The sequence below is a fragment of the Pinus tabuliformis genome, chromosome 2_1 (assembly GCF_031772625.1).
Source record: "Pinus tabuliformis cultivar Carrire ecotype Pingquan chromosome 2_1, CPIR1, whole genome shotgun sequence".
NCBI classification, from domain to species: domain Eukaryota; kingdom Viridiplantae; phylum Streptophyta; class Pinopsida; order Pinales; family Pinaceae; genus Pinus; species Pinus tabuliformis.
The window spans coordinates 914,679,289-914,705,393 of NC_142299.1; the positions used below are offsets into that span (position 1 = coordinate 914,679,289).

Genomic DNA, 26,105 nt, shown 5'->3' on the forward strand with positions numbered 1-26,105 from the left:
AGTTACCCACCAAAATGAGTAACCCTATAGAACTTTTCTCCTATTCTTGACCGCTAGTCAAACAGCCACATAGCTAGCAGCCACTAAGGCACCACTAGTTTGATGTTATGCCATTATATCTTTGCCATTTGCATCAGCCATATGCTTCTCACCCATGTGGCATGAGCATATGGACAAAGGTGGGCTTCCTCTCAAAAGGTACTTTTAATCATTTTGCAATTAGGAGCTTATGCTTGTTTGTTTTTGGGAGTTTGATATGGATTATGGGGTGGTCTAGAAGAAGGATGGACTTTGACAGTGATCATACTCTCTCACCTTAAATAGGGGGTTAATCTTCAATCCTAGTCCAGTGGACCTGCTCTAATGGCCCAATAGGAATAGGAGGGGCCCTATCTAGAAAGCCCTGATTGAGATAGCATGGTTCCATGTATCCCTATGTCATACTTAACACTTTTCATCATACATTACAAGCCTTTATCTCACATCACTCTTCAGGTTCAATTGACCATTGGTCCTTTGGGATTTGGCACCCATAATTCACACACTTGGGTAGGGCTTGGAAACTTTGCCCTGGGAGGTTGATGTAGCTAAAAGAAATAAAAAGAGTATATCATCGCCACAACAAAACTAAAAGAAAGAATATCAAAATGCAAAAGATGGCCACAAGGACATACACATTAGCATGTGGGAAAAAGTGTTAAAATTGGCAACTAGGGCCAAACTCCATGTGGGTCATCTTATTTATGGCAGCTGACATTTTTCTTGGATCCCTCTCATTGAGAGGTGTAAGATTGATCTAAAGATCATCCGATTTCAACAAGTATTCATGGAGATATGAATTTATTTGCGTTATGGGGCAATTCGTCAAGGTCGGCCAGCAACTAAACTACCCCGTCTTGTGCTCCATGTTTTGGTATAAATACAAGTGCCTTGCAAGTCATTTCTACACACAACTCTCTTGAGATATCTTCTTCTCCATTTTGTTTTGGGTTTTAGTGGAGAGAAGAATCTCTAAGGGATAAACATTGTCCTAAAAGGATGCCCTAAATGCAATCCTAGATGATGCCCTAGCAGCTCTACGCATGACCTAGATCTAAGATGCAGTCAACCCTTATCCAATACACTGTAAAGGAAGACACAGTCATATCATGAAGAAGACAACCCTAATCCTCTATGCTGTCAAGGAAGACAGCGCTCATCTACTACGTTGTCCCAAGGGTGACCCTAGTCGCAGTTATGGAGATGCCATAAATACGCAGCCATGGAAATGAAGGCAGAAACCCTAGCAACAAGTCTAAGGAGGAGAGATGCCCTAATCTTAGTTGCTACACTGCCTAATGGAGATGGTACCTAAACATTGTCTTAGAAGAGAAGTTCTACACAAGTAATGCCCTCGTTGTCATGGAGCTCTCACACTTAAACGCTGAGGTAAAGAAGCCACCTCCAGCTATCCTTAACGTTGTTCTCTAACTGTTGTTTTGATTATCATAGATTGTTGTCTTAATGGAAGCCTATTACTGTCACCTAAACGCTGAGAGGAGAAGACATTGGCCTAGGCCACAGGCCATAGCACTATAGCTAGCCACCTTGAATATGACAGTTGAATGTATAATGCATCATATGGTACAGCAATGGTCAATGGCATATAGTGCGCAATGGGACAGCAATGGTCAATGGCATATAGTGCACAATGGGACAGTGATGGTCAATGGCATACAATGCACAATGGTACAATGGTACAGCGATGTGACAAGAAGGTACATGGTGCTGCAAACTCATTGGACAACACAATGATGGGATAGTAGCATGTTAGGACAGCAACATGTTGGGATAGCACAATGATTAGGACAGTTATGACATTGTGCGATAGTGGCACAATAGGACAGCAGCAACAACAAGTACATCATGGTTGTACATAGTGGTATGGTACATGGGACAACTGTATTTAGTGCAGAAAGTTCATGGTGCTGCAATAGTATGGTACATGGGACAACAACAAGGTGCAACAAGCATAGTGCTGCAAGCACATTGGGACAGCAGTATGGTACTTGGTGCAACAAGTACACAAAGCAGCAATGGTGCAGCAAGCACATGGGTGACAGCATGGTACAGCAGTGGCACAAGGTACAGCGGTGCTAAACACTAGGACAGCAGTGCAACATAAGGTGCAGCAATATGATGTGTACAGCATGGTCAGCATTGTGATGATGGGTGCAGCACGATGAGGTGCAGCATGATGACGAGGTGCAGCATGATGATAGGTGGAGTCACCTTGGAGAATCAGTTGAAGCAGCATGTCTTCAATTGATCTCATGTATCATCTCCTTAGAGATGATCTATGCTCTTATCTAGATAAGCCAAAGTGTTGACTTCTGTTGTAAATGTACTATCTCTCTCTCTCTCTCTGTTGAACTGTTGAAGAACATATAAGAAGAATTGATCAAGGGTTTCCCCACATTGGGGTTTGTCCCTGGCTAGCACTACATCTTGTGTCCTCTTGTCTTGGCTTGTCTTCTGCAATTTATGTTTATGTTCTATCTGCAGTTTACTTTAATGCTGATGTGATTGCTAATCTAGAAAATATATTGAGTTAACTGTGAAATTGAAATAAATTGCTCTAAGCATAGAACATACCTAAAATTAACAAAAAGGCTAGCATGAGCACTACCTCACCCATTATGGCCATCACTCAATTCATGAGTACATATTACATTATAAAAAGGAACCCTTGCATGTCCCAACTTGATGAGAAATCAAATGCATCATCATGAAGGGGTAATACAACTGTTATATCATTTAAAGCAAGCTTAACCCTTGAGCTATGAGCAATAATACAAAGCAAAAAAATCAAGAAAAAGTAAAAGGTGCAAAAGAGGGGTGGAAAAACAAGGGTCGAGTTGATAACTCATGCATCCACAATTGCTCCCTCCTCACATCCTCACATCCCCATCAGTCGGTCCCCTTAACCATGGCACTTGGCCACAAAGCCTTATCCCCTCTGTGATTGTCATTATTATTCATTAACACCTACCAATTGAAGGGTGATCTAAGGAAATGTTACTTCCCCTTATGGGTTGGAAACACCTAATATGGTTGTACTTTAGCCACTCATACCTAGGGAGAACACCATTGTGAGTTCACGGCCCTCGTTTTGGAAAGGGAACCTTATTTGAAGTATTAAATAGCCCATGACCCTCAAGTTTGGTTCACTTAGATGCAATAATGATTTTTGTCTCTAATGACTGGTTGATTTCACTAGAACCTGTGTTGTGATTGTCAAGTAGTTCAGTAGCCCATGTCTTAGGCACCTTACCCATAGGTACCCAAGCCATTAGAGAACTATATTAGCATTATCAAGTGAAGCGTTTAAACTCTTGGGCCTCCTAACAGCAACAGCATATCACACGTGTACTAGAGCACTCCTTTCACCCAGGTCGTTGTGCCTTTTTAAACCAGATTTGATGATTCTTCAAGATGACACACTTGGATCCAAAATGCCCCCAGGCAAGCCTTAGCTCCAAATTCCAATTAATGAATGGCAATTGATTCAAGGCCCAAATGAGGATAGTCTCACCTTCAGAGACTAGAGAGGGCTAGTAGCATCTGGAAAGCCCTCAACGTTGGAGCAAAGATGGACATTTTCACAATTGGAGACCCATAGAGACCACTTTGTGGTACCCTAGCTAGATTTTTGGACCACAGGGGAGCCATTGGGGTATATTTGAGGACAAACCCTCAAATCATGATTTTTACATGCTTCTACATCACATTTGGCACCTAGCACTTGGACATGGCATTTGGAGACCATTCTATGCATGACATCATACCTAAAAGCCTAGTCGCTCACACATGTGGGCTTGTTTGAGCATTTATGATGAGAGCTAGTGGGTTGGCTTGTAACCCAAGCATGTTTAGTGATTAAACTTGTATCTAGGGGCTTTTAGGCTAATATTAGAGCTTGTCCTCCTCATATAAATAGAGAAGAGGATCATTTCAATTGGATCATCATCATTTGGACTATTCGGCCCTCCTTAAGAGATTTTCGACCTCCTGTATCTTTGGAGAGATGTGATCTATAGAGTACTTTGCATATTGGAGCTAATTTCTTGTCTTTGGAGAAGTTACCTTGGATCAATATTGGACTATACATGGATTTCATCTCGTATGTGAGCTTTGTTATTGAAGAATTTTTTATTTAATGTCTAATGTATGGAATGTATTGGTTATCTTGGGTTTTTTATTGCACCATCGATTATTGAAAAATTAATTGTATAGCATCCAGGTATCCTAATCGTATGCATTATTCATGTATGGAATGTATATGGTAATCCCCTTGGTGAACTCTTGTTATAGCTCTCAAGTGTTAGTGACCCTTCACAAAGATAATAGCTAGGGTTTTATGCTAGGGCATCAAAACATCCTTACTCCTTTGCAAGATTTAGCTAATCTTTAACATCCATAAACTCCATCAATCCAAGGACTAGGAATCGACATTGTCATTTTGGTGATCAAGCTTTATTTCATCCACAAATAGAATTTCGCTCTCCTCTTTTCTCTAATTTCGACCCTCTTAAGGATAAGCAAGCTCATCTAGGGCTTGGTGCGAAATTGTCTAAGAGGGAAATTCTTGGTATGGGAAGGATTCAACATCAAGAGTAGGATTGGTTGCCTCAAAATCATTCTCCTTGGTGGCTAATCCATCCATTTTTCCCCATAATTTATCTTGCCCTAGCTATTTGCCCTTTAAGCTTCAACTAGAGGGCTTCTTGAAGGTTTCATATTCCATTAGATTGTTAATACTCATTGTTGGAAATCATTTCCTTGGTACCTTCACCTTAGGATATCTCATTTTGCATGTTATCACTCAAACCCTAGGTCTAGCGTGCCCTAGTTTGGCCTCTCTAAGGGATGCAAATTGCCTCTTCATCTTTGTTTGAACCATGTAGTTACGTTGAGCCATCCACTGGAAGCCTATTGTGTCACCTTAAACCTCTGAGCCTAGAATATCTCTTGTAGGTGACCTTATACTGACACTCCTCCCATTGGAGAAAATCCATAAAGAGCAAGGGGTATTGACTATGGTGGCAATGGGCCATCATTACCTCATTATTGTCACATTGTCTAGTGCTTGCCTTGTAGGGTACCCCTCTACAACACCTGTTATTTTGAGGCAACAAAGACACGATGCAAAATTGATCTGTGATACACTCACTACAAAACATTTTCTACAACTTTGAATCCATGTCGCTACAATAATCACAAACTCCTTTTTGGGTTTTTTATCACACTATATAATACCTTTTGCTTTAGATATTATTACAGAAGTCCAATTTCAATAATAAGGCCTCACTACTAGTACCATATTATTCTCTGATCGAGTTGGCATTGCCTAAAATACATTTTAATCCAACTACTTTTTCTCATTGTTGAAGCTTTAATAAATATCTTCCCACAATTGCATCTACACCTAAATCATGATACCTAAAACTCATTGGTGTTGGAAACTAGGCCATTATTTTTCTATGTTGCTACAAAAACATAATTGTTCTATGTCATTTGTATTTTATTCTACAATGTCGCATTAGTTTTATTTCTTTGAATTTTATAATACAATGAGGCAAAGTTAAGTTATCATTAGGTAGCCCATGGGGCTTTGGATTGACGGTGAATGGGTGCACTGTTAAGGCACTCCTCGCGATAGGTCACTGGTTCAAATCCCCCGTGGGTGCTTACCTACCAAAAAAAAGTTATCATTGGGTCAACTCATAGGTGAACAATGCTCTTAACACTACTGCTATGCATACAATTTGCATCTCATTATTGTTGTTGAGCATAGACAGTGAATCTCAACGTTGTTGTTGGGCATCCACATTGAATCTCAACATTATAGTTGAACAGAAGTGTTAAATCTCAACACAATATTGAGGATACACATTGAATTGTCTGTTTATTCCGAATGTTACATTTATTGTTATCATCGAGGGTCCAAAATTTAAATTACCAGCAATATCGGGGAAAATATCAAAAATTATCAAGAAACTTTAAAAAATAGAAATTAATCATTATTTTCTCAAATCTTTAACTTCTAAAACAACATCAACATCAAACAAACAAATTGCTACATAAAATTAAATCAGTATATAAGATGTATAAGATGCGATACATTAGACATCAATATTGAAATATGATATTTAACCTGAGTCATAAGATCTAATAAAATCATATCAAAACATCAATATTGAAATATGATATTTACCCTGAGTCATAAGATCTAATAAAATCATATAAAATCATATCAAAACAAAAATAAATGTATCTCATGAGATGAATCATGACAATGAAAACAATGGATTTCCCCTTGTTTGCTTGATGGAAAATGGTCACAACATCCTCAACAATGTTCTCAAAACTAGACCAAAAGATTGGTTGAACAAAAAATACATAAAATATTCAAAATTTTGAAAAGAACATATAATCCATGTGCATCCATATGAATCCAAATTATTATACAAGAATATGCAAAATTTCCCATGCATATAACAAGGGTGAATATAACCAAAATATCACCGAGTGCAATCCATCTCTGAATCAAAATAGATCAATAGAGAGGCTCTAAATGGCCTCTGAAATCCAAAGAAAATCATGCTACAACAAATAGCTACATAACATCAAAATCATTGCCTATATTGGGATCCTCCTCATCAAGATCACCCTCTGAGCATTAAAATAAGATAGAAAAGGCTTAACATCTTAATCAATGATTTGCTTGAATGAAGTGGACATTTTTACAAGGGTCATGAATAATTGAGTGAAGTGTACATTTTTACTAGGCTCATGAAGAAGGAGCTCAACAGTCAATGCCACCAACAATGAGGTAGGAGGGCTTGGTGATCTTGATTGGATGTTAATTCCATACCCTTGTACATCACATAATGTAGTAGAAACATTGCAATCTCGCCAATCCTAAAATCCTAATAACTGTCAAGCCTGTTGGATTTTGAGTGGGATCTGAAATTCTACTTTCTCCATATGAAATCCAATGAGGTTGGAACCACTCTCAAACATCCTGAATCAAATAATGCTAATGTCAAAAATTTAAGTAAAAGGATGAAAATGTCAAATTTACGTTAAGAATTTAATATTACGGTTAACTACTAGGGTGTATCTAATGAGATGAATCATGGGAAATGAAAGCAGTAGATCTCCCCTTTTTTGCTTAATGGAAATAGTCAGAGTATCCTCATAGTTCAATCCCCTAACTCACTTTTAAAAACTTAGGGTCAAAAAGAAAAAGAGAAAATAGTAATAAGTTGAAATTAACAAAGACCAGGCATAAATTTCGAAATTATCATTATAATTACCTAAATTATTGGGATAATTTCAAAAGGGCAAATTATTGCGATAACTACTACCGATATTATCGTCGAGGTTGGTTTTGGTGATATTATCGCGATAAGTGCAACATTGTTTAATCCCATGCCATTACATGAATGTTGTTAATATGTAGCTAGGGACATAATCACAACCGAACCAATATTTCAGCAAAATCATTGTTGGTGAACAAAAAAGGTTACAATGTCAATTCATTTCTACTCTTCACAGTTCACAGTTCACATGCCCTATCAATCATTGATTCTTCTTGTTTGTAGGATTTCAAAGGAATTTCCATCTGTTGTTATGGACAATCTGAAAATTATTTTTTTCTTCTCACGCAGACACAGAATTTCTCTACCAAATAGAAATGGAATAGAACAAAAATAATTTCACAAAATTCACACAAAAAACAACACAATTTTTCTAAGGAACCCAACAGGGAAAACCCTCACTTGCTTGAGAATTTTATTGAAGAAAAATAGGCTAAAAATCTCTTACAAAATCCAACTATTTCAATAGAGAATGCAATTTGATCTCTCGACCTTGAACTAGGCTTGAAACAACTTTGCAAGAATATTGATCTACTTCCCAAGGGAAATTCTCCTCCAACAATTCGCACAAGATAAATCCTCTTGCTTGTTCCTCTCACAAGCTCTCTTGCTCACAAACTCGTGCTTAAGAATTGAATGATCAATTGTGTGCCTTCGATCTCCTTATAAGCTTTTCGATTAGGGTATGTTAGTGAGTTTCCTAAATTAGGAATTGAACTAGAGCTTTTCTAGTTAACAAAAGTCAACACACTTAGTTAACTGGATCCTCCTAAAATTGAGGAGGCTAACTCCACTTGTTCACTCGATTCCCAATTTAACTCACTCTAGAAGACAATTAACTTAGTCTTCCACAAACTTGCACTAGTCAAACTGCTTCTTGAACTCATCCTCATCATTGGAACTCTTGCATGGTTAAGAAGATCACAAATTTGATTCCTTGAATTAATGCACAAATCAAGGAATCCATTCCTTCACTATTTTCAACATTGTTGTCATAGAATATTTCATCTCAAGGGAAGCACTTCTAAAATTTTGTAAATGAAACTTCATAAACCAAAACTTACTTTTTTATCTATCATCTTTACCAAATCAAACAACACAAAAACCATATAAATTTCCACTTTATATAAATTAAAAAATTTAATTATGACCTTTTCTCTATACCTTCATATGGTGTACACAATTTGTTGTTGTCAACTCTACTACCAATTTATTTTGGTTATGTTTACCGCATCTCAAACACTGACCACGTTAACTTCTAAATTGTTCCTCCACTCATTCAATATGCATGACCTCAAACATGGCTCTAATACCTTGTTAAATCTACAAGAGGGAAGAGAGATGACATAAACAAGAAATGCAATATTCAATCAATCATGAATTACATAATGGAGTAGACAATATCTCGTACTCAATTTATCAATTGCAATGGTTGTCTTAAAAGTTAACCACTGACCTAATCACTAATTATTAACATATTGATAAGTTGATAACTTAATTGCACCGAGAGGCACTCTATAGCCCAATATGCCATATGGGGGAGATGTTGTAGTGGAGCGTTAGATCAATGAGGCATTAGACCTAAAATTAAATATTAAACAAAAAAATAAAAATAATGTCAGCTCCATTATGGGGGAGATGTTATAGTGAATCTCAATGTTGCACATATCACGGTAATATTGGAATTATTGCGATATTACCGCCAAACTACCCCTTGTCGATATTATTGCCATTTCTTATCACAGTAATTTCCTTGTTTTGAATTTATCGTGATAATTTAGGTAAATTTTGTACTAATTTCCAAATTATCATCCTGTCTTTGTTAATTTCAACTCATGACCATTTTTTTAACCCTAATTTTTTAATAGTGAGTTAGGGGATTGAACTGTGAGAACACTTTGCCTATTTCCATCAAGCAAACAAAGGGAAATCTATTGTTTTCATTTTCCAAGATTCATCTCATGCAAAACATACCCTAGTAGTTAATGGTAATATTAAATTCTTAAAGAAAAAGTGACATTTTCCTTTATCTTTCATTTTCGTCTTTTTACTTAAATTTTTAACATTACCATTAATTGACTCATGATGTTTGAGAGTGGTTCCGTCCTCGTACGATTTCATATGGAGAAGGAAGAATTTTATATTCCACTGAAAATCTAGCAAACATAACAGTTTTTAGGATTTCGGGATTGATAAGATTGCAAAGTTTCTACTAGATTATGTGATGTACAAGGGTAGGGAAGTAACATTTAATCAAGATCACCAAGACCTCTATGTACCTCAATGTTGGCGATGTTGACTATTGAGCTCCTCCTTCAAGACCCTAGTAAAAATGTACACTTCACACAAGCAAAAAAATGATTAGGATATTAAGCTTTTTCTATCTTATTTTAATGCTTAGTGGGTGATCTTGAAGAGTAGGATCCCAATGTAGGGAATGATTTTGATGTTATGTAGCTATTTGTTGCAGAATGATTTTCCTTGGACTTCGAAGGCCATTTAAAGCCTCTCAATCTCTATTGATCTATTTTGATTCAAAGATGGATTGCACTCGGTGATATTTTGGTTGCATGCATTCTTGCTATACACATGATAAATTTTGCATATTTGTGTATAATAATTTGATTCATATGGATGCAGGTGAATTACATATTCTTTTCAAAATTTGAATATTTTATGTATTTTTTGGTCACCCAATCTTTTGGTCCAAATCTGAATAACATTGTAAGGATGATGTGACCATTTTCCATCAAGCAAACAAGGGAAATCTATTGTTTTCATTGCCATGATTCATCTCTTGACATGCATTTATTTTTGTTTTGATATGATTTTGTATTCTATTATATCTTATGACATAGGACAAATATCATATTTCAATATCAATATCTAACGTATCACTTGACATTTTATACATCTTATATATCGATTTTATTTTCAGATTTATGTAGCAATGTATTTGTTTTAGGTTGATGTTGTTTTATAAGTTAAAAATTTGAAAAAAAAAAATATTATTTTTGTATTTTTTAAGTTTCTTGATAATTTTTGTCAAGTCCCACTAGCACAACCGGTTGAGGATGGTCTTCATTAGCAAGGAAACCCAAGATCAAACCTCATGAGGGGTGGTTGTGCCATGTGCTAGGGGGGAGGAGACATGCTAAAAAATCAAGTCAGCTTGGGGTTGGTGTGGCCTAGGCCGGATGCGATCCCCAAGTAACTTTGACCTATTAGATGCCCCTAGTTCGCAGCTCCTCAAGCCACAGGTCAAGCCTGGAGGATCACACACAACTTGACAAACAAACAAAAAAGTTTCTTGATAATTTCTGATATTTTCCCTAATATTGTCGATAATTTAAATTTTGGACCCTGGGTGATAAATTGTCGATAACGATAAATGTAAAAGTGGTGAAGCGTTAAATAAAATGTTATAGTGAAGCATTAGATCAAAAAATAGTAATAATAGGAACATAATCTCAGCTCTATTAAAAATGTAATAAAAAGTACAAAGTAATAAACATAATAATAATTGTAATAAGTTGGTCGAATTCAATTTGTTATATTGCAATCTTGTTTTTATTAATAAAATTAAAGACAATTTTGTCCAAAAAAAATTCATAATATACATACTACATTAAAAATTAAAATAAATTTAAATAATGATTATTCATATTCGTAACCATGATATTTCTAACTTCTTGTTTAGATTTAGTTAATAATTATATAAAAATTTAATACTTACAATAAACTCTTTTTCTAAGCATTATATATAGAGAGTTATATAGAGAGATTTAAAATTAACAAAATATATATATATATATATACAGTATAGAACATATCACAGAAAAATGTCATACACATATGTATGTAGCTTTATATATTATAAGGGTTTTAATATAATTAGATATAGAAATATTCTATATATAGAGTTGTGAAATATATATAAAATATAAATAGAACAATCTTACCATATAAATGATGATTCATATTCATAACTATAATATTTCAAAAATTCATATTTAATTTTAGTTAAGTAACATATGAAACCTTAATACTTCCAATTATGCGTGGGTGGGTGCCCATGGGGCATATAGAATAGACGGTGATAGGGCGTTCTATTAAGGCACTCCGTGGTGTAAAGGTCATTGGTTCAAAACTTCGTGGGCAAAAATCCAACCATGCTAAGAGTCGATGTGGTTTGGGCCGGGTGCAATCCATAGGTGATTTTGATGGCTTAGATGCCCCTCGGTCACAACTACTCAAGCCATAGGTTAGGCATGTCAGTCATCTCAGGACTCACATAACTTAGCGCGCGCACACACACACACATATAAATGTGCATTTGAAAAAAATTTATAAAACATGTCAAAGAAAAATGCCATGTGCATATGTATGTAGCTATATGTTAAAACTGGCAACTAGGGCCAAACTCCACATGGGTCATCTTATTTATGACAGATGATATTTTTATTAGATTCCTCTCTCGGAGAGGTGTAGGGTTGATCTAAAGATCATCCGATTCTGACATGTACAAATGAAGTTATGAATTTATTTTGATTATGAACAGATTGTCAAGGCCGGCCAGCAAACTCATGTAGGCTCAGAAGCCCAATAGTCATGTCTATTCATCCTCAATGTTTGCCTATAAATACATGATGCATCCTCCTCATTTGGACATCACTCATCTTCACACATCTCTCTCTCCTCATCTGATTGGGTATGGATTTTTGGGCAATTTCTCTCTCCACTCGTGCAAAGGAAAGGAGAGTAATTTTCTGTTTTGGATGTTGACCAGTCAGCGTTGACTTGTTTGACTGTGTTTTGTTGGGGAAAATTCTATTTGGGCAGGCGCATTTCTAGGCACAGAATCGAGGCAATATGCATTGTTTGACCAGCGTTGACTCTTGTTAGGGTTGAATGCAGGTTGACTGTTTGACCAGACTTTGACTAGGCAGAATTCGACTATTTTGAGGGCTGTTTCATCTTTCTGTTTGGAGGCCGAAGTTGACTGAAGTTGACCAAATCTTTGAGGGTCAAATCTACCCTATTGACCAGCGTTGACTTTTCTGGTTAGGGCTCTTTTGTTGTTGTTATAAATTATCAAAATTTGTAAATTGTACTATCTCTCTCTGTTGAACTATTGAAGACTAAAAGAAGATTTGATCAAGGGTTTCCCCACATTGGGGTTTGTCCTTGGCTGGTGCCACATCTTGTGTCCTCTTGTTTTAGCTTGTCTTTTACTGTTTATGTTTATGTCTTATCAACATTTTACTTGCATGTTTATGTGATTGCTAAACTGAAATTGATATTGGGCTTGTAAAGAAATTGAAGTAAAATTTCTCTAAAGCATAGAACATACCGTTGTTGTCTAAAATTAACATGGTATCAGAGCTGAGGTGAAGACAAAGCCCAAGCAAGAGTGAAAGAGAAATCACCAAAGACAGTTGGACAAGGACAAAAGACTCAATGGGTTCCTCATCCTACTTCTCGACTGAAGACAAGCTCCATGATAAATCTGACTATCATGGATGGAAGATGTCTCTTAATTTGACCTTGGAAGAGAAGGAAGTGATGGATTATGTGCAAGGTAAAATCCCTGAGCCTCCTTCAAATGCACCGGCTACTGCGAAGACCAAGTACAATAAGGTTGAAGTCAAAGCGAAGAAGATTATCAGGGATTCCATTGACAAGCATCTAGTGGCCTATATCTCTAAATTGAAGACCTCCAAAGAGATATACGACAAGTTGGTCGGCATGTTCAAGGTTAGTAATGCTAATTGAATCCTCTTTCTCAAGAATAAGTTGAAGGATATTAAGAAGGGCAAGGACGAGGACATTCAATCCTATTTCTTGAGGAATACTGAGATCAAGAATGATCTACTCTCGATTGGAGAAGTCATTCCTGACAGGGAACTTACTTTCACCACCCTTGGAGGACTCCCACCTGAGTGGTATGTAATTTAGAACCACTATACTCAACAATGATCGAATTCCAGGTTTTGAAGAATTGATGTCGAGATACATTCAAGAAGAAACAAGAATGGTGGAGCACGAAACACCTTCTAATAGAAGCAACCCCACTGCATTCTCCGCTCATGCGAAAAGGAGGAAATAATGCAGGGTCTAAAGGTCACTTCCATGGAAATCCTAGATCTAAGGGAGGAAGGAAGGGCAGGTGCTTTGTTTGCAATAAGTTTGGCCACTATGCAAGGGCGTGTCCTAATAAAAGGGATGCACCTTGAGATGATGACTATCATAACAACTCCAGGGGCAACTTCAACAACAACAACAACGATCAAAGGAATGGCATGTACAATGGCAAAGGAAAAAGGAATGCAGGACATCAAGGAAATGGTCGACCCTCCAAGAAATCAAGGAACTCCATATATGATGAATCCAATGTTGTTAACAATAAGCAAAAACAGTACTATCTTATATCGGCCCTCTCCGCTGCCTCTCCTCCGGACACTTTGGGAAATTGGTTGATTGATAGTGGTGCCTCAAGGCACTTCACCGGATACAAGGAAGCCCTCTCTAATCTGATAGAAAAGGAGACAAACTTGGAGATCATCCTTGGAGACGATGCCACCTATCCCGTGAAGGGAGTAGGGAATGTTAACCTTCAATTGAATCAAGGTAACACTATTCATTTGAAAGAAGTACTATATGTACCCAATCTTAAGAAGAACCTGGTGTCCATTTCAGCAATGGAAGATAAAGGAGTCAAGGTGGCTTTTATTGATAGAAAGGTACGTGTTTGGAAAAGAAATTTCAATGATGCTTTCACTCTTGGGTTCAGGGTTGACACTTTGTATCAAGTTGGAAGAAGTCCATTAGGAGCCATGTCTTGCAACACATCTCTACAATCTGAACTATGGCACTGGAAGCTCACCCATCTTCATTATAAGGCCCTAACCAATGTGAGACAAATGGTGACATGTATGCCCGAATTCAAAGTAGAGCATGAAGGTGTATGTTTGGGATGTGTAGAAGGAAAACTTACAAGGGGACCATTCCCCTCAAGTAATAGCAAGACCACAGACATATTGCAATTGATCCGCTACGACATATCTGGTATGATGCTCGTAAACTCCTTGGGAGGATACTTATTGTTAGCCTCTCTCACAAAACAATAATAAATCCAAAATAAATTAATTAATTAAATATTCTAAGTTAAGAATTTGTGCCTAACTCTTGGGTTGTTCCTCTAAGATAGGAGTTAGTTTAGGTAACTCCTATATTGGTGTGTGTCTGGTGAGAAATTATCTCAACCAAAGGAGAAATTATCTCAACCAAAAGTGTCTAAGATAGCACGCACTATCTTAAGAACACTATCTCTCATCTATTTATTTGTAACACTATATTCAATTATTAAAAAAAAATGAATGAAAATATGAGAGAGAATACCTGAGGAAGCATGAGGCTAAAGCCTTTTCCGCCTATATTTTGTCTAATTTCATATCTATGTTTACTGCAATATGTTTCTGAGTTGTTTTAATATGTATTATGTGGTATCAGAGCAAAGTTCATGATTGTTGGGATCATGTGACAAAGCTTGAGTGTTAAAAATTCTGCGTGCAACAGAGGAGAACCTGGCGAGGAATTGATGGCTTGATTGGAGCAAGGTTCATCCATGTTTTTTGATAGTGGATGTTGTGCGAATCACATAAGGATTTTGTGAACATAACCGTTGTGCGTTTTGTAGTAGATCGGGATCGCAGTGTGGCGAATCAATTCGCTTGCAAGTTAGAGACATTCAATGGTGCTACATTCGTGCTGTTGGAAATTGTCAACGTGATATTTGGCAAAGAGAAAGGTCTTACTGTCAATACAACCCTTGCCCCTACATTTCTCAGGTTTGAAACTTCTTTTTGAATAATTAATTCCTCTGAAAATTGCGATTCTTATTGGCTTTTGGGGACGGATATCCGCTCTAAATGTATGATTTGAGGTGGTTGTTCTGACGGTGACCAATCAGAGCTCTTCAAAGAATGAAATAGAACAATCTATCAGCGGAAAATTTTGAATGAGCGCTGGAAATTATGTTTGAAATTCCCCAGAGAGGAGCGTGGAATTTTTTATATTGTGTTCATTGATGTCTTTCGGAAACGTGGTAGATTGGATGAGCATCTGATTCTGTTGAATCGTAAGCTCCAAATGATTCAACAATAAACTGCATTCACATACAAATTCACCAAAACTGAGCCACATAGTCAAATGAATGTTTCAGGTTTTTTATTAAGAACAATTGTCAAGTATTATAATATTATTTGCAGAGAATACACCTGGGTTTTAACAACAGAAGATAGAGCTCGATTGTGCTAATCTGAAAATGCTATTGAGAACCAAATATACCACTACAGCATGAAATCTTATTCAGATTATGAGTATTGGATCGCTTTTGTCGACGCCCATATGGAGGCCTCCTACACTGCACCAGCAATCGCCCTTCACATCAATCAGTCTGTCCCACATGAAAAATTCTCTGTTGGTTGTTTCTGATCAAAATAGAAGAGATCCAATTGAAGTGTTGGAGTGTTTCACTGAATAGCGCAAGTGGTAGCGCTGAAGTAGTGGGACGAGTGGTGCAACGATGCCAGAATTTACAGATCTCGATCAAGAGACGACTGGAAAATAAAGAATTTGCTTCTGATTCCAATGTCAAATCGCCACCACTGAATTTTGCTGGCAACGAGATTCGAAGGCTGGCAGACTGTTGTGCAATAAATTTCACTACCCATATTTAGATTCCACGTTGAATTTCGTTCCTTGTATGTGATATATAGCTTTGCGCATTTGATTGAAATGAAAGCAAAAACTGGATGGATCTGCTAGAGACCAAGGCTACAGATTCTGGTTTCTTGTGATTGAAGGTGAAAATCGTGACAGCATGAATATTTCAGTGGAATGATCCCTACGTGGCTGTTCACATTGCTGCGCTGAAGGAGTTTCTGCCACATGAACATCAAGAAGAAATTGGAGTGAAAGGTGTGATTTTCCCATTGATATTAAATATTCCAACCAAAAATCGTTGATTCAAATCCGCAAGGCTCTACTTTGTTCAAGAGGTAAGTTTGAGCCTATCTTGTGCCTGCAAGTGTTTTCTTTGCACATGCAAATAATTTCCCATATGCGTTTCCCACTCATTCTTTTTAAGAATAAGGCTCACGTGGATAATTTCAAGAAAGTAAAAAAGTAACTTCATTAAATGAGTCATGTGGATTTTTATGAAAGGTATATGGTTGTCTTCACATGCATAATTTTTTTGGAATATTTTCCATTACAACAGAACGAACCATATGGTGCATTTTTGAACACAAAGTTTGAAGTGATGTTTTCACTTTTTTACAAAGTGATATTGAAGTAAAGTTTTTGGAGGAATAAGAGTGGTTTGCGATAATGAGAGCATGTTTTAATATTTTGGAGTGATAAAGTTTTTTTTGAAGTAAGAAGTGATTTTGTATTTGGAGTGATAAGGGAAAGTTGTTGTAATTCAAAGTATTGTTTTACTTTGAGAGGGATCGTGTCACTATCCATTCAGATTTTGAAGGCGAGGTGTTTCAAAGGGTTGTCACCTTGGCATTATCATTGCTTCAGATGTACTCAGTGATTAATAAAGATATCATTTTTTTGGCGTTGATGTGTCCTAGATCCGCCCAAAATTGAATAAGGGGATCTAAGGTACACTATGTGTGTTTGATGGCGCATGTGTTTTATGGCTTCATGTTTTTGCTTTTTGATTTGTGTCTAGTTTTGACACATAAATTATCTCATTTAACACACATAAAGTTCAATGCAAGCAAGCACAACACTAGTCACAAAATAGCTACAAGGAAGGATAATTAAGCTCAACACATGCATTTGCGTCACTACAACAAATAATCAAAGTTTTCAACATCGGCATTCTACCTCAACAAACAAAATCGCTCAATACAATCAAGTTCATGAATCTGCAAACTCCAACATTTCAAAGCACAGTCTACATCAACATTATTGAACTTGTAATCAAACTCAAATTACATTGAATTGTAAGGGTGCATTCTCGGTTGAAACCGACACCCAAGTCTTCCATCGAGTCGAATTTAATTCATTGTAGTGAGTCATTGAAATCATTGTAAGCTTTTTGGGTGCATTTTCGACAGTGTTCGACACTCAAGTGAGTCCATGAATTTTAACTCTAAAGCAAACAAGCAACAAGTTCACATCTCCTGCAAGCAAGCGTGAGTATTCATTCAAGCAATTTGCATCACAACAGTACAAAGTTCAAACCTTCAAGCGACCCAGCGTGAAGTTCATTGCAGCAACCATCAAAGCAACCAAACAAGTTCAACTCTAACACCAATCAAGCAAGTTGAGATCGACATCAAGCGAGCGTGGCTATTCATTCAAGTGAGCGTGAAGTCATTCATGCAAACACGATCGTCATCAAGCGAGCGTGAATTCCAGAGTTTAAGCAAGAAAGTTCTACAACTCTAGCAAGTGTTCTCAGCAAGTACAATAAGCAACAAATAAAGCGAGCATGCCATTCAAGTCCCATAGCAAGCGAGCCTGTCATCCAAGTAACAAAATCAAGTGCAACAATTCAAAGCACGACATCTACGACAAGAGAGCCTGATTTCAAGTGAGCAAGTTCAGATGGCGCAACATATTCAGTTGTTAAACATTCTTCACAGTTTGATCATCTCCAGTGATGAAGACATGGTCCACATCAGCAAAGAAACTCTTGCTGATATTTCACGGCATCTCCAACAAACACATGAAACCATTGAGTTTCTTCAACTAGAGTCGCAACTACAAAGAGATGAGCTACAACAAAAGAGTGCTTCTTCCGAGTGAACCGATAATGGTACTCTCATGCAGTTGAACGATGGAGTACAACAGTGAAACTCTCCTACACCTGAAGGGGGGGAGTTCAAATATATTTTGGAGAAGATTGTCTCTCCTTTCAGCTGACCAAGGGGGGGAAATGTCAATGAAATTGACAAGTGGTTGTGAGACTGAAAGTCTCGACAACATCAGCGAAGCAGCCAGTGGGCATCTTCATCAGCCAGTGGGCCTTTGTCATCAGCAGTGAGCATCAGCAAATTCGCCAGTGGGCGATTGACAGCCAAAGCAGCAGTGAGCATCAGCAAATTCGCCAGTGGGCGATTGACAGCCAAAGCAGCAGTGAGCAACTTTCATCATAGCAAAAGCAACATTGAGTTGTTTTTCGACATCTTCAGCCAGTGGGCAATCATCATCAGCAAATACGCCAGTGGGCGTTCATCAAATTGTGTCAGTGGACACCGGATGTTGTTTTCAAACAAAGGACAGTTGGATCCTTTTGCGGCTTGGCACGTGATGGAGTTGTCAAGCAACATTCAGAGATGAATCAAGCATGCAGTTGATTCATGTTCTCTTCAGATTTGAGTCTTTTCCAGCATCCAGTTTTGGCGGTTTTTTCAGGCAATGTTTTTGAGGATCAACATGAGAACTTGGAAGATGGTTTCTCGTTCTTATTTTGGATTTATCATTGAGGGGGGGAATGTTAGCCTCTCTCACAAAACAATAATAAATCCAAAATAAATTAATTAATTAAATATTCTAAGTTAAGAATTTGTGCCTAACTCTTAGGTTGTTCCTTTAAGATAGGAGTTAGTTTAGGTAACTCCTATATTGGTGTGTGTCTGGTGAGAAATTATCTCAACCAAAGGAGAAATTATCTCAACCAAAAGTGTCTAAGATAGCACGCACTATCTTGAGAACACTATCTCTCATCTATTTATTTGTAACACTATATTCAATTATTAAAAAAATGAATGAAAATATGAGAGAGAATACCTGAGGAAGCATGAGGCTAAAGCCTTTTCTGCCTATATTTTGTCTAATTTCATATCTATGTTTACTGCAATATGTTTCTGAGTTGTTTTAATATGTATTACTTATATTATCTCACCTTTGTGGATGATTATTCTCACAAGACCTGGATCTACTTCACCTAGTTCCAACATTTCAAAGCCTTAATCAAAAACTAATACGAGAAGAAAATCAAGATATTGAGGACTGATAATGGGATCGAGTATGAATCCAATGAATTCCAAGATTATTGCAGAGAAGTTGGCATTAAGAGGGAGACTACAACGCCATACACTCCTGAGCAGAATGGTGTGGCTGAAAGGAAGAATCGCTCTATTGTAGAAGTTGTTTGTGCCATGCTTCATGATCAAGGCTTTCCGAAGTTTCTATGGGGTGAAGCTGCAAATACCATCGTGTATGTTCAAAACCGATGCCCTCATCAAGCATTAGACTCCAAGACTCCCGAAGAAATGTTCACTGGTAAGAAACCCGATGTCTCTCATTTTAGAATTTTTGGAAGCCCTGTATATTTTCATGTGCCGAAAGAGAAAAGAAGCAAATTGGGTGCATCTGGGAAGAAAGGAATCTTTGTGGGCTATAGTGAAAATTCTAAAGGATATAGAATTTATGTGGCTGGTCAAAAGGAAGTTGAAATAAGTCATGATGTCACCTTCGAGGAAGATATGGCCCTAAGGAAGATCAACAACCTTGCTATCCTAAGGAAGGACAAAGAAGTTGAAACAGGAAATCAATGTGAAAAAGAGGACGAAACGATGCCTGATGTTGATGAACCTATGGATCTTATTGATCCACTACCTCATGAGCCTTCCTCCTCCAAGCGAAGGCCCTCATGGCTTAGGGAGACTCTTGAAGATGCTGAGAGGCACATTGCACCAAGGGAGACTTTCCGTGAAAGCAAGAAGTTGAACAGGTACCAAGGATATTTGACCGTCATGAGCACTATCATTCAAAATGAGCCTTCATCATTCGAAGAAGTTGTGAAGCAACAAGTATGGAAGGATGCTATGAATGAAGAATACGATTCAATTATGAAGAATGATGTTTGGGATGTGGTCCCTAGAGCCCAAGACAAATCGGTTGTCACTTCTAAGAGGCTCTACAAAATCAAGCATGGAGCTGATGGAAGTGCAGAAAAATTCAAGGCTCACTTTGTTTCTCGAGACTTCTCTCAAAAGGAAGGTGTAAATTACGATGAGATATTTGCACCTGTTGCCCGATACACCACCATCCGCTCGATCATAGCCCTTGTTGCCTCACAAGGATGGAACCTACATCAAATGGATGTCAAGACCACCTTCTTGCATGGTTCAATCAAAGAGGAAGTCTATGTGGAACAACCCAAGGGGTTTGAAGTTCATGATCGGGAATCTCATGTTTGCAAGTTGAAGAAAGATCTCTATGGATTGAAGCAAGCGCCCCAGGCTTAGTATGAGAGGATCAATAGCTATCTGATGAAGCTGGGATTCACTAGAAGTGAAGTCAATCTGAACCTTTACTTTAAGGTTGAAAATGATAAACCTCTCATTCTGGTACTTTATGTGGGCGACCTCTTTCTGACAGGTGTAGACCCTCTCATTCACAAATGTAAGAGGGAGTTGGCTTCTGAATTTGAGATGAAGGACCTAGGATTGATGCACTATTTCCTAGGGTTGGAGGACTAGCAAAAGCCAAGTGAAATTTTCCTCTCTCAAGGAAATAAGTTGTGAAGATATTGGAAAGATTTGGGATGGTGGAATACAAGCCTGTGACTACTCCGATGGAACTTAACTTTAAGAAGTTATGTGGCAGTGTTGTTGGACTTGAATTGGGAAATGCTTCTGAGTATCGTCAACTCATAGAAGCATTGATGTTCTTGGTGAACTCTCGTCCAGACATATGTTTTGCAGTTAACACATTGAGCCAATAAATGGTTGAGCCTCATCATATACATTGAATTGCTGCCAAGAATCTTCTGAGATATCTTCAAGGCACAATCACTCATGGACTAAGATACACTGTCGGAAATGTGAGGTTGCATGGTTATTCTGATGTTGATTGGGCCGGCAGTGTGGTGGATCACAAGAGCACTTCTAGATGTTGTTTTTCTTTGGGTTCTGCTTCGATATCCTAGATGAGCAGGAAGCAAAAATTGGTTGCCTTGATCACCGCCGAGGCCAAATACATATCTGCTAGTATGGCCTCCTATGAAGTTCTATGGTTGAGGAAGCTCTTCAGTGAGCTATTTAGACATGTGTTGAATACCACTGTGATCTTCTGCAACAACCACAGTGGGATCCAATTATCAGAGAATCCTGTGTTTCATAATCGCTCCAAGCATATAGATATCAGGTACCACTTTATCTGGGATATGGTACAACAAGGAGCAACAAGGCTCCATCACATTGAGATTGATGAGAAGGTCATCGATATTCTCACAAAGCCCCTGGGGGAGGTCAAATTCTTGGCCTCAGAGAACGACTTGGAGTCATGGAGAGACCCTCTTATGAGGGTCCTATATGAGATGGACATTGAGCTTTGGGAACTCCAGGGGGCTTGGGGTACTTCTTGGAGCAATGATCAACCATAGGGTGAGTGGTTCAGCCTTCCCCTAGTGGTTTGTTGTGTACAAGGTGAGTAGTCCAGCCTTCCCCTAGTGGTTTGTTGCGTACAGGGTGAATGGTTCATTCTTTCCCTGTGATACCCTTGGCAACATGTGCGTAGGACGAGTGGTTCATCCTTCTTCTGTCAATACATCCTACCCATGCAGTCTGGTGCTCATGGGAAGTACCTTTCATCTTGCCAATGAGTAGGGAAACGAGGATAGGGACCATAGTACTACCGATGGACGCATTGTGTACTACCGTACTCCTTATGCTAGGATGTCCGATATTGATCTGGGATCAATGGAAATTGACTTTGGGTTAGTAAGAGTGGTATGAGACACTCTCTTTTGATTGGGACTGACTTCGGGTCAGTAAGAGTGGTATGAGACACTCTCTTTTGATTGCCGGGTCAGTAGAGTGAATGGTATGATACATTCACGCTCACTTCTTCTTCTTCATAGTTCAGTAGAGCAGTGCATGCATGGAAAAGATAGTACAAATTGGCAGATGGATTAACAGGTGGAGTTCCCCCTAGGTGAGAAGGAGTGTTAAAATTGGCAACTAGGGCCAAAATCCACATGGGTCATCTTATTTATGACAGCTGATATTTTTATTAGACTCCTCCCTTGGAGAGGTGTAGGATTGATCTAAAGATCATCCGATTCTAACATGTACAAATGAAGTTATGAATTTATTTTGATTATGGACAAATTATCAAGGTCGGCCAGCAAACTCATGTAGGGTCAGCAGCCCAATAGTCACGTCTATTCATCCTCGACGTTTGCCTATAAATACATGATGTGTCCTCCTCATCTGATTGGGTACGGATTTCTGGGCAGCTTCTGTCTCCACACATGCGAAGGAAAGGACAGCAATTTTCTGTTTTGGATGTTGACCAGCGTTGACCGAATTTCAGGAAGGGTTTGAATGACGTTGACCAGCCAGCGTTGACTTGTTTGACTGCGTTTTTGTTGGGGAAAATTCTCTTTGAGCAGGCCACATTTCTGGGAACAGAAATCAAGGCAATCCATACTGTTTGACCAGCACTGACTGTGGTTAGGGCTGACCGCAAGTTGACTGTTTGACCAGACTTTGACTAGGCAGAATTCGACTGTTTTGAGGGTTGTTTCAACTTGCTGTTTGGAGGCCAAAGTTGACTGAAGTTGACCGAATCTTTGAGGGTCAAATCTGCCCTGTTGACCAGCATCGACTTTTCTGGTTAGGGCTCTTTTGCTGCTGTTATGAATTATCAGACTTTGTAAATGGTACTCTCTCTCTGCTGAACTATTGAAGACTAAAAGAAGATTTGATCAAGAGTTTCCCCGCATTGGGGTTTGTCCCTGGCTGGTGCCACATCTTGTGTCCTCTTGTCTTGGCTTGTCTTCTACTGTTTATGTCTATGTTCTATCAGCATTTTACTTACATGTTTATGTGATTGCTAAACTGAAATTGATATTGGGCTCATTAAGAAATTGAAGTAAAATTTCTCTAAAGCATAGCATAGAACATACCATTATTGCCTAAAATAACACTATATGCATTATAAAGGTTTTAATCAAATTAAAAGTTAGAAGAACACAAAACAACAACAACAAAAAAAAGAGAAAGGGATGTTAAATTTATACATAGTATAAATAATATTTTAAAAAACCAGCATAATTCCATCTTTCACTCTTGATCTTTACTAACATTATGCTAACACATTAAATTAATACCATTACATTACATCGTCTAACTTTATATTCTAGCACCTAACACTAAATATTAATTAACTCTTAACCATAAGTAAGGATCCCTTTCAATGCAGCGTCCTAACTCTCTAGGTTGTGGCAGAACCTCCATAACAGAAAAACCGCCAAAACGGCAATAATGGAAAACATAAAAGTTGCCGCAAACAAGAAATTTCAAATAACAAACAACAGAGCCTCTCACAGAAGCACTCATATTTGGCACTTTAAAGTTTAAACATACAATTTTGGCAATGCATGTCTGCTTCTCTATATAGAAAATGTCAAGAATACTACAAGAACAGAGTGGCCATGTCGGAAAGACAAGTCTGTTAGCTTTTGAAGAATCTAAGCAACAGTGAATTTGATTAGGTTAGCTCACCAACACAATCTGTGGGGTGCAGCGTGATTGAAAGATCAAACAGACAAGCTACCCGCCAATCTGTCCAAAAATTCTCTCTTTCAAATGGTACTATCTAGATCCTCTCAATGAGATACCTTACAGGACTGTTCCACACAACAAATTACTCACTTTGTGCTTGATATGTGCTGAACAGTGAATAATGTCCATGGTTTGTTGATGGGGATGCACAATATGACATCTGTAGCCAATGCAAATCGGATATTTGGCCTCCTCTGCCACTGTCGTGGTTTGCATACAGGCATTGTGAAAATCATCAATGCTATGTCACATTTTTGAGCTCACACATATTTTTAGATACAATTAAGTTATAGTACATTGGTTCAGCAACGAAGAGAGGCAATGAATACTCTTACTAGAGGCATGAAGGGTACCTTATAACTCAAGTGTTTGGTGAATTACTTATGTCACTAGGATTGAGGACATTTCGTGTGGTGCCAAGTCCGCTGCTACCCCATCTCCCAAACCAGTCTAGGGTGTGGGCAAACAATTAGTGTGCATTTGAGCTCTGAGTGTTCGAAATTACGCATTAATTAATAATAATAATAAAATTGCTCACTTCAGATTTAGTGCCCCCGTGTGAGACAAAGCCGACTAAAACCTCCTTTTTGTTAACCATGCTTCGTCATTAGATAGGAAGATTTACCAATGGTCTGCTTTTGTCAAACTCCACCACCCATAAAATGTCAACTTCCAGAAAAGGGCCAATGTTAGTTCACACGAACTCCATGATAGGGGTAACTGTCCCACCAAAATAGCCCGGAACATACACCTGGCCTCAAGCAAGCCGTCGATAGAGGAGGGAACACTTTCTGTATTACATGTAACTGCCTGGTTGCAATCATCATTATGTGAAACCTCAGAGTTCAACTCACTAATCCCAAAAGGTGCTTGACGTGCCAGAAATGAGCAAACCCGACGTTAACGTTAAAACAAAGCCCCAAAGGTTGTCTCAAGGGATGACACCCGATGGATCCCACCAACCTGACAATGGTTCAAAACCCTTGGCTACAAATTTTAACATTCCTCGTCATAAAAGCGAATGCAAACCCAGCGGAAATTTTGGATTCGGAGAGAACCCCAAAAATAAAACCAAATTAACAGACAATTTGTACTCCATTTGTATAAACCATACTACTTACTTGCACCTATTATAAATATCCCAAATTCCATGTTCAGTGTATCACAGATCTAAAACCTAACCCAACTTAGGGGTATTTCCCGCACAAGGCAAATTTAGCTCAAATAACAGCAACAGCCCCCCTTACAAGCAAGACAACCAGGTATTGTTCAAGGATAGATTTCACACTTATTTTCATTAGAACTGCGAGAGAAATATGGGATACCGTTGCTTACCAGAAAGCAGAGACGAGGCCAGTTCTTGGTGAAATATCTGTAAGTGAAAATGGAGTAGGGTTCGCTCAGTTCTTGGTCAATGATGCTCATTATCAATGGAAGTTGGTGCTCCCCTTCATAGCATGCATACCTGATGCTTTCTGCTGTTACTACTTCCCCACTCTTTGTATTTGTATCTTCTGCTGCTGTGACTTCCTGTAAATGAGAGGAGGATGCCAAAGTCCCCTCTTTGGCCATGGTCCATGCTTGAAAGAAAATTTACCAAGAGTCCTACTAAGCATGAGATAGTCAGACAAAATAATAACACATATATACATAGTGTCCCTGTGCTTGTTCGCTGCTGCTTCTTTATGAAGAGCAGCTCATAAATAATCGAAATATTTATTTGAATAAATTAATAAATAAACAATAAAATATGAATGGACAAATAGATGTGAAAACTTTAATGTTAGAAATTCCAGGCGAATCAAACGAAATTAAAATTGAGAAACTATTATAATACATTAATTAAATATAAATATTTTGTTCTTGTAATCTAAGGTGAAAATTATTTGTATAAATCCTCAAAGATTATGTATCGTTTACTATAAAGTAAAGTGAAAAATGTAGAAATATCAAATATTATGTCATAAGAGGGTTATTACTTTCATAAACATTTCTAAGAACAAGAATATGGTATTTTGGGATTTATATTTTGATGGGGTCAAATCGATTCTATGAGATAATATACAATATCATGTGGTTT

At 37.9% G+C, this 26,105-nt stretch overlaps 1 protein-coding gene across 2 annotated transcripts in view; it reads right to left on the reverse strand.

The window, feature by feature from the left end:
- Window positions 1–25,692, reverse strand: part of ATMAK3 (Acyl-CoA N-acyltransferases (NAT) superfamily protein) — a 110,265-nt gene extending 84,573 nt beyond the window's left edge. The window contains exons 1-2 of one of the 2 annotated variants that reach the window (XM_089403508.1): window positions 25,491–25,692; window positions 25,361–25,397 (exon numbers count right to left, since the gene is read on the reverse strand). In XM_089403508.1, the coding sequence (XP_089259634.1) occupies window positions 25,361–25,397; window positions 25,491–25,597 (144 nt within the window). In that variant the 5' untranslated portion in view covers window positions 25,598–25,692. Of the gene's footprint in view, window positions 1–25,360 lie in introns of both variants that reach the window. The other variant, XM_089403507.1, reaches the window with a different exon arrangement.
- Between the last annotated feature and the right edge of the window lie 413 nt (window positions 25,693–26,105).